Genomic DNA, 8,939 nt, shown 5'->3' on the forward strand with positions numbered 1-8,939 from the left:
CCAATCAGCGCTTGTGGCGTGATCCCGCCTGACGAGGCCTGAGCTCCTCCAGCAGCAGGCCGCCACCGGCCTTGGGCAGGGCCTTTGCTGGGTTAGTCCCACCCATTCTATCCCTGCGCCAGTGGCGAGAGGCGGTGGCAGCAAGCGGATCACCAATGAGGAGCAGGGCGGCGCGCTCTGGACCCTGGGAACTGCGCCGAGTTAGTATGTACAACGGTTGCCGTAACAACGGGTAGCCGAGTCTTTGCGATGGTGAGTGCCTGCCCTCTTGTTGCGCCCCTTGCCCCGAGGCTGAGCCCTTCTCAAGCCTCGGCCTTTCTGAAGTCTTTCTCGAGCCGTTCTCGGCTTTGGCACGCCCCTCCTTTCTCTGACATCTTTCTCCCGAGGTCAAGGAAGAGACGACAGCCACTGTGCTGGGCCTGTGATTTGCGGCTGGCTCCCCTTAACCCACAGCCGGCTCCTACCCGCCCTTTGGCTCCCCAGGCCCTCTGGGTGACCTGTACCAGGGTAAAGAAGACTCGGGTTCCTCAAAGGCCCCGCCCTTCTCAGACCTTGGCCTTCTGGCCGCCAAGCTCTATCAAAGTTTCTGCACAATGCTGGGGGAGGTTGATGACGTTTGTTAACGTGCATTTTAAAATTTAAATATAGGGCCATTCAGGAGACGCTTTGAGCTTCTTGGGGAAGGCACAGATGGATGTGCCTAGGGAATTGCATTTTACTATTCAGTATTGACAGAATATACATCCTAACAACTGATTTATATTTGGCCAAATCGGAAGTAATCAGAAAGAGTACTTAGAGGGAAGTGGAGTACCGCGAGTGGGCATTGTAAGGACATCTCTAGAATTAGGATCCTCAAATTCAGGGAGAGCTTATTATCTACTCCTTAGCTAACTAGCTGTCTTTTGGGATGATTTCCAATAAGGGATGTCCAAAAGGACAAGGAATCTCCTTGCTTCTACAAACTAGTTTAAAAAGAGGGAGGGAAAGAGATGCATGGAAAGATTCATTGTCCTTCCCAGTAAACTCTAATTATCTCTACAGTTAAGCAAAGCTCTGGGATAGGTTAGTATAAAGTATTTTAAAAACAGATATGGTTGTCTTTATTTTATGTCAAATATGGACTATATTGCATAATATTGTGCTTATGTGTTTGTAAAATGTCTAAAGGCCTCTAACTTTAAGAAGGCAAACATGGCATCAAATGCCCAGCGAAAAAGAGTGAGTCCTAAGCCTGAGCTTACTGCGGAGCAGGTACAGGAAATCCGGCAAGCTTTTGATCTCTTCGATACTGATGCAACTGGGACTATCGATGTGAAGGAACTTAAGGCAAGCCCTGTACATTCCTGCTCTGCTGCCTTGCCTTTCCTTTGCCTCTTTGTCTCCTCTTCCTGTCACCACTCCACCCTTTTGTCCTCTCCTCCCTGGAAAATGTGACAAGGGAAGAAGGCACTGTGCTGTTTTCCTAGCTTTATTTACCACACGTATTATTAAATAAAATGAGTGCAAATATCAATGTGTTTAATATTATAGTGTTTCCCAATCATTTTAACATGACTGTTTCAGATGCTGGCTTAATGTTCTCACTGTCATTTTTGCTCTTGCTCTACTTAGATGTGCACATTGAGATGACTGATCCTGTTTTCATTGTAGGTGGCAATGAGGGCACTGGGCTTTGAACCCAAGAAAGAAGAGATTAAGAAAATGATAACTGAAATTGATAAGGAAGGGACAGGAAAAATGAACTTTAATGACTTTTTGACTGTGATGACTCAGAAAATGGTAAGATAATCAGCATATTTTCTACCCACAATGGACAAATTTGAATATGGATATGAATATGTCTTCATTGAAGAAACATTAATATAGACTGGAGAGTTCGGCTGATAAAGCATAATATTGGTGACAGAATTAGGGCACTTAAGTTTTACTTGGCTTTCTTCAAGGCACAAAGTCACAGGAAGTCATTTTACCCTCTGTTAAGTAGTGAAAGTACTACTGTTATCACTTTTTAACTATTCTCCTTCTCTAACTGATATGTCAATGTGATAATCAAGAGCAGTAAAACCTATAAACACCATATAAACACCAACGATATTATAGTGTCTTGCATTTTGACAAGATGAATTCCCTATACTTTAAAGTTGGAAATTCTTCTTTCCCCAGTTGTTATTCTGGGTAGCCTTAGCCTGAGGATCCGTTGCTTCAGCAGTTGTGCTTTGCACTGGGGATTTGGCCTTTTAGCACTTCCAGGGTTTAACTCACCCATTTTCTAGTCTCTCAAGTGTCACTCTTTTAAAGGGTCTGAAGGATCAAGGGAGACCATAATATGTCACCCCACCTCACTTCCCTGAGTGTCATCCCACTCAGGAAGTATGTTCCCATTGGACCATTGCTCTTCCTTAGTGTGGCTCATCTGCACTCTACTGGTCTGTGGAACAGTATCTCCATTAGCATCTCAGGTGTGTGTTCCAAGGCATGGGTCTATTCATGTTCTAATAATCCTGTTGCTTTGAAATAATCTAATCATACCTATATTTTTCTTTGTGGACTAACACCAACTTAAGCAGCTCTATTTCCCCTAATTTTAACTCCACCCCTCTCCTTCTGTATTTTAAAAACAAGTCCAGTTTTTCTGGTTTGTACAGAAAAGATGTTTTAAGTGCAGTACTTTATCAAGTTCCTTTTTAGCCTTTGGGTTTGTATAATGTCATTGAGTTTGTTCTTTTTTTCTACACTGGATGATGCTTGATTCCCTGTGACCTAGGACCTATGTCATGAAGGCTATCACCGAGACCATGCAATGATGTAGGGACAGGGCAGAGGGGTTAGGCAGTAGTGGGGCTATAGGACATGAGTAACTGCAGTGTTTCCCTACTTGTGTATTTTATGTTCTACTTGTTAAGTCTGAGAAAGATACCAAAGAAGAGATCCTGAAGGCTTTCAAGCTCTTTGATGATGATGAAACTGGGACAATATCGTTCAACAATCTAAAACGTGTGGCCAAGGAGTTGGGTGAGAACCTCACTGATGAGGAGCTGCAGGTTTGTAATGCATCATACTGAAACCCAGAATTCCTGCTTGGAGCCCTGGGTGACTTTTCTGTGTTACATTTTCTCTGATATGAACACAGCTTTGAAGGAAAACTTGTGTTTTTTGTCCCTCTGCTAACCACTTAATTTCTTTTGGATAATGTGATAAAGCTATGAACCCTGATCCCAGAAAAATACAAACATGGACAGTTTTACCTACAATTTTAGGTTTTAGGCATCCCCCCTCAAGCTCCCTTGTAGGTGATGTGTGTGACAAAGTATGACTTAGATTTCAGGTAACTTTTCAGGAACGAAGCAATTGTAAAAAGCAGCACATTCGCATTGGGTGGAGTACAATTGTCTATTTATGTAGCATATAAAAGCCTGTTGCTTGGTCACATTTTAGTTTCATTAATCTAACCTGAATCCTTACTATCATGCAGGAAATGATTGATGAAGCTGATCGAGATGGAGATGGAGAAGTCAATGAGCAAGAGTTCCTACGCATCATGAAAAAGACCAGCCTTTATTAAGATTATTCCCTTCTAGTGCAAGCACACATCACTAGATTTAATGCCTGCCAGTGTGTAAAACTTGTTTTTTGAGAACACAAACTATTTTACCCCACTGACCTCCCTGTATGACTTTAGTAACAACCTCAAATCTGTTTAGACTTTGGCACGTGTTCTTCGATAGTAGAGTTCTTTGTGAGGTGACATGTTGCTTACTTTAATTTCCCAAGGCAGAACCAAAGCACATTAGAGTAAAGGGTCTGAAAGTTCTCACCCACTTGCTGTTCTGCCTTGTAGTGCTTCACTTGTCATGCATTCCCACATTTATGCCACCACAGAAGGACTTCCTAGACAAGCACATGTTGTACCTGTGCTACCACAGCCGTGGGCATCTCTTGGATTGTTCTGGTTTTCACTGACACTTGAGGACAGCTTTCTGTTTTAAAAAAATCCAGTGAACTTTCTCACTTGCATTTGGATATGCTTTTATTATTTGTTTCGTCTTAAGAATAAAACATTTCTTATTTTGAGCTTTTTTTTTCTCTAAGGATGAGTTCTTTAGACTTGACTATGAATTAATCTTATAAATCAGGGGTTCCCAAACCCCAGGCCATAGACCGGTAATTGTCTGGTCCATGGCTTGTTAAGAACTGGGCTCCAGTGAAGCTTGCCTGAGCTTCACCTCCTGGCCCTCTCGCAGTTCTACCTCCTGTCTCTGCTCTCAGCCACCCTCTATAGCAGGAGGTGAGCAGCCAAGCAAGCAAGGGAAGTTCCTCTGAGCTCAATCTCCTGACACAACCAGTCCCTGGTGCCAAAAAGATTGGGGACTGCTGTTGCAAACCATTGTATTGAAGGCAGCCTGGTAGATCCCAAACTCCTTACCAGCTTGTGGACAGAAAATGAAATAATCCTTTGTTATTGGCATGAATTTTTATTTTTTGCCTTGGGAACCTATTGGTGTGCAAACTAGAAGAATCCATTTCACATAACCTAAATGATGCTCTAAATATAGTTTTGACAAAGTATAAGGCCAAAGAAGAGTTACTGGTAATTTGTGCTTGGATAAATAGGGGAAAGCCAGGTTATTATGACAGTTGGCTTATTTCAGCCAACCTCTTGCCAGTTTATTTGCTGGTTAGTGTCTCAGAGTATTGGCATCAGATTGAGCTGGGTGACCTTGTTCAGCTCCTTCCTGGTCCTACACAGGATTACCTATAACAGAAGCCCTGGCAGATGCCAATAAGCTTTCTGCTCCAGGCTGAGGATGGGGAGCATTAATAAGCAGGGGTGATGGAAAACAGACAAGGATGTAATGCTCCTTTACTCACACAGCGTAGAGAGAGAACGGGTTTTAAACAGGTGGCATCCTAGTCCAAACTGAGGTAGGGTCACCTGGTTTAGCTAATTGAAAAAAAACTAAGTCAATTTGAATTTCAAATCAAAATTTTTTTAGTACAAGTATATCCCATTTGGACTTTTCTGTTGATTTATTCATTATTAATCTGAAATTCCACTTTACCTGGGTGTCCTATATTTCAGCCAGCAACCCTAGGTGGGGAGCATGTTAAAGGGGCATGACCCTGGGCCTCAGTCCCTGAACACTGGCATCTTGGAGGACTGCACTCCCCACCCCCTCTCAGCCATGAGTCTCCTGCACAGGGACTGCTCTTTGAGAAACACCAGGGTATATGGGAGGGAGAGCCCAGAGTAGCCTCAGAACTTGGTTCTCACACAGGCTCCACCATTTCCTGGCTGGGTAATTTGGAGCAAGCCACCTGTCTGGGTGGGTGCCTTGGGTCCCTTGTCTGTGCAATGGCGACAAGAGCTGTGCTTAACTTAGAATCACTGGGGGTCCAATGAAAATATGCATAAAGGACCTGGCTTCACAGTGTCTAAGAAGGAGGCATTTCAGAGTGTTTGTTTTCTCTATCATCCCTTTGGTATGGTTGTCACCTAAGCTTTGTTGTTAAAGGTGGGTCCATGAAGCATTTATGATTACTGTCCCCAAAGTTGAGTTGACAGCATTTCTTGGGAGGATTTGACCTTTGTCACATTGCTACTTTCTAATAAGAGGCATACAATCTGATAAGACAGACAATATTGGAAAGGAGTGAAAAGACTGGGCCCTACTTCCCATTTTACTGTTGACTGTCACCCTGGAAACATGTTTTCTGGTTGATGTTTGCGTAACTGAAAGCCAGGAATCACTTGAGAGAAGGGAGAGTGAAAACTAACATCTTATCCTTGAGGATAAAAATTAGAAAGAGCTGATGGCCATATCTGTGCCCAGCAGCCATTCTAAGATAGGTTGGCAGTTGCTCAGTGTACGGGATCGGGATACAGAATCAGTAGATGAGGGGCAGGAGCAGAGAGTCACAGTGGGTTCAGGAAGATGGAGACAGAAAGGAAGCAGGGGCCTGTTCATGTGGAGGCAGAAAAGAGAACTGCGGCAAGATGGAGGCATAGGTGGACGCACTGTACCTCCACGCACAACTAAGATTAGAACAACAACAATTTAGAGCCAGAATAACACCCAGAACTGACAGAGAATTTATCTGAATGGAAGCTGGACAGCCAAGAAGTTGAAGTAGACCCATTCATACAAACCAGTAGGAGGGGCTGAGAGGAGGAGCGGGCGCAGGTCGTGGTGCAAAGAGATTGGGGAGAACTGAGCGCATAAGGCAACTGGGAGTGAGTAAGCCTTCCAGGACGCAGTGGTGGACCCTGAGTATGCAAGCAGCGTCTGGCGGACCCAGTGAGGCGGCATTGTGGACCAGGGAAGAGTGCTCAACCCAGGATCCCAGAGAAGGGACTGAGATCCCAGGAGAATGGAGCAACCACCATTGTCCCTTCCGCTCCCGCCCCCGCCCCCACATACAACGTCACAATCTAGTGACTGGGGTGCCCAGCCCAGGTGAATGCCTAAGGCTCCACCCCTCATCATAACAAGAGCGACCAGACCGGAAAAAAAAAAAGGGAGAGAGAGAGAGATATGTCTCCAACAGAAGAACATATCAGTATCCCAGGACTCATCCTTTTGAGAGATCAAGAGATAGCCAATCTATCAGATGCGCAGTTCAAAACACTGGTGATCAGGAAGCTCACAGAATTGGTTGATTTTGGGCGCAAATTAGATGATAAAATGCAGGTTACCATAAAAGAGATGAAGGAAAATGCACGGAGAACCAATAGTGAAGGGAAGGAAACTGGGACTCAAAACAATAGAGTGGACCAGAAGGAAGAAAAAAACAACCAAGCAGGAAAGAATGGAGACATAAGAATTCAAAACAACGAGGAGAAGCTTAGGAACCTCCAGGACATCTTTAAACGTTTCAACATCCGAATTATAGGGGTACCAGAAGGGGAAGAGGAAAAGCAACAGATTGAGCATGTATTTGAACTAATAATAAAGGAGAACTTCCCCACTCTGGCAAAGGAAATAGACTTCCAAGAAATCCAGGAAGCTCAGAGAGCCCCAAAGAAGTTGGACCCAAGAAGAAACACACCAAGGCACATCATAATGACATTAGCCAAGGTAAAAATGAAGGAGAGAATCCTAGAAGCAGCAAGAGATAAGGGGACAGTAACCTATGAAGGAGTTCCCATCAGACTGTCAGCTGATTTCTCAAAAGAGACCTTACAGGCAAGAAGGGGCTGGAAGAAATATTCCAAACATGAAAGACAAGGACCTATATCCCAGAATACTTTATCCAGCAAAGCTTTCATTTAGAATGGAAGGGCAGATAAAGTGTTTCTCAGATAAGGTCAAGTTAAAGGAGTTCATCATCACCAAGCCCTTATTTTATGAAATGTTAAAGGGACTTATCTAAGAAAAGAAGGTAAAGAAAAAGCATGCATAGTAAAAGGACAGCAAACTCACAACTATTAACAACCACACCTAAAGCAAAACAAAAAGAAACTAAGCAAACAACTAGAACAGGAACAGAACCACAGAAATGGAGATCACATGGAGGGTTAGCAACAGGGGAGTGGGAGGAGGAGAGAGGGGGAAAAGGTACAGAGAATAAGTAGCATAGAATGTAGGTTGAAAATAGATAGGGGGAGGGTAAGAATAGTATGGGAAATGTAGAAGCTAAAGAACTTATAAGTATGACACATGGACATGACTAAAGGGGGGATATGGGTGGGAGAGGGTGTACAGGGTGGAGGGGAGTGAAGGGGGGAAATGGGACAACTCTAATAGCATAATCAATAAAATATATTAAAAAAAGAATCTCCCCTGAAGTGTAAGTGTCCCAGGTGAGGAATCCCTGTTCTGCCAGTATACCCCTAAATTGCACCACTGGAATAAATGATGCAACCCCTGAACCCTACAGTCAGAGATCGCAGCCAAATTTTGAATTTATTTATTCCACACATGTTTATTGAATGCCTACCGTGTGTCAGGTTCTGTTCTAAGCTCTTCAGATATATTAGCTTATTTAATCCTCAGAGATATCCTTGAGGTTAGTTCTATTTATAAACTGCCTCTGAAGATAAAACCAATGAAGTAACTTGCCAGAGGTCAGGTAAAGGAACTTCACTAATCCAGCTCCAAAGAAATTTCACTGCTACTCATGGTGCTCATCACAAGGTTGGTGTCAGTTCTTTCAGATAGTGAGGTTTATCCCCAAAGCATTTCTTTTCAACTGTATAGAGGAGAAACAACCCCACCACCACCCCACACGAGTCTCTGTCACCTGGATCTACTCACTCATCATTCCCATGGTTTTCTGACTCAGTTTATAGTCATTGGTGTAGCTGTTGGACCTCTTTGTATGAGGAATTGCACAAATATTTTCCCACACTCATCATCACACAAGGAGATGGCCTCACATCCATGTATTGTACAAGCTTTCAGGCAGTGATGCCTCACACCCCTATGTGCTCACAGATGTCACAAGAGAGGCTACATCTAGTGTTCATGGAAAAGGAGTTCTGCAGTGCAGATTCCAAGGCCAGGCTTTGTTTCTTCAACATCACCATATGCACTTCCGGTCAGGACACTTAAAGGAACAAAGAAAGTTTTCAGTAAGAGAGTAAGATGAACAAGTTTGCTGGTGCTGCCAAAACACAGTACCCCAACTGGTGACTTAAAACAACAGAGTTATATTGTCTCTTCGTTCTGGAGGCTGGGAATCCAAGATCAAAGTGTCAGCAGGATAGGTTCTTTCTGTGGCTGTGAGGAAGAATCTGTTCCAGGTCTCTTTCCTTGGTTTGCAGAAGACTGTCTTCTCTCTGTGTCCTCACGTTGTCTTCCTTCTACACATGCCTCTGTGTCCAAATTGCCCCTTTATAATAAGGACACCAGTCATATTGGGTCAAGGCCCACCCAAATGACCCCATAATAACTTGATAAAGATCCTGTCCCCAAATACAATCACATTCTGAGGTA

At 43.7% G+C, this 8,939-nt stretch overlaps 1 protein-coding gene across 1 annotated transcript; it reads left to right on the top strand.

Annotated features, from left to right (window-relative positions):
• Window positions 1–112: 112 nt before the first annotated feature.
• On the top strand, window positions 113–4,079 carry CETN2 (centrin 2). Its single transcript, XM_028522618.2, has 5 exons — window positions 113–252; window positions 1,171–1,329; window positions 1,654–1,782; window positions 2,907–3,044; window positions 3,476–4,079. Exons 1-5 carry the CDS (start codon window positions 250–252, stop codon window positions 3,563–3,565), a joined length of 519 nt encoding a protein of 172 aa, XP_028378419.1. The 5' UTR covers window positions 113–249; the 3' UTR covers window positions 3,566–4,079.
• Window positions 4,080–8,939: the final 4,860 nt, after the last annotated feature.

Source organism: Phyllostomus discolor, chromosome X (assembly GCF_004126475.2).
Source record: "Phyllostomus discolor isolate MPI-MPIP mPhyDis1 chromosome X, mPhyDis1.pri.v3, whole genome shotgun sequence".
Classification (NCBI taxonomy): Eukaryota; Metazoa; Chordata; class Mammalia; order Chiroptera; family Phyllostomidae; genus Phyllostomus; species Phyllostomus discolor.

What these genes read in the sequence shown, in the direction of transcription:
- CETN2 (XM_028522618.2), top strand. An exon ending in TCGATGTGAAGGAACTTAAG is followed by an intron (nt 1,330 to 1,653) that starts GCAAGCCCTGTA and finishes TTTTCATTGTAG; the next exon opens with GTGGCAATGAGGGCACTGGG. An exon ending in CTGTGATGACTCAGAAAATG is followed by an intron (nt 1,783 to 2,906) that starts GTAAGATAATCA and finishes CTACTTGTTAAG; the next exon opens with TCTGAGAAAGATACCAAAGA.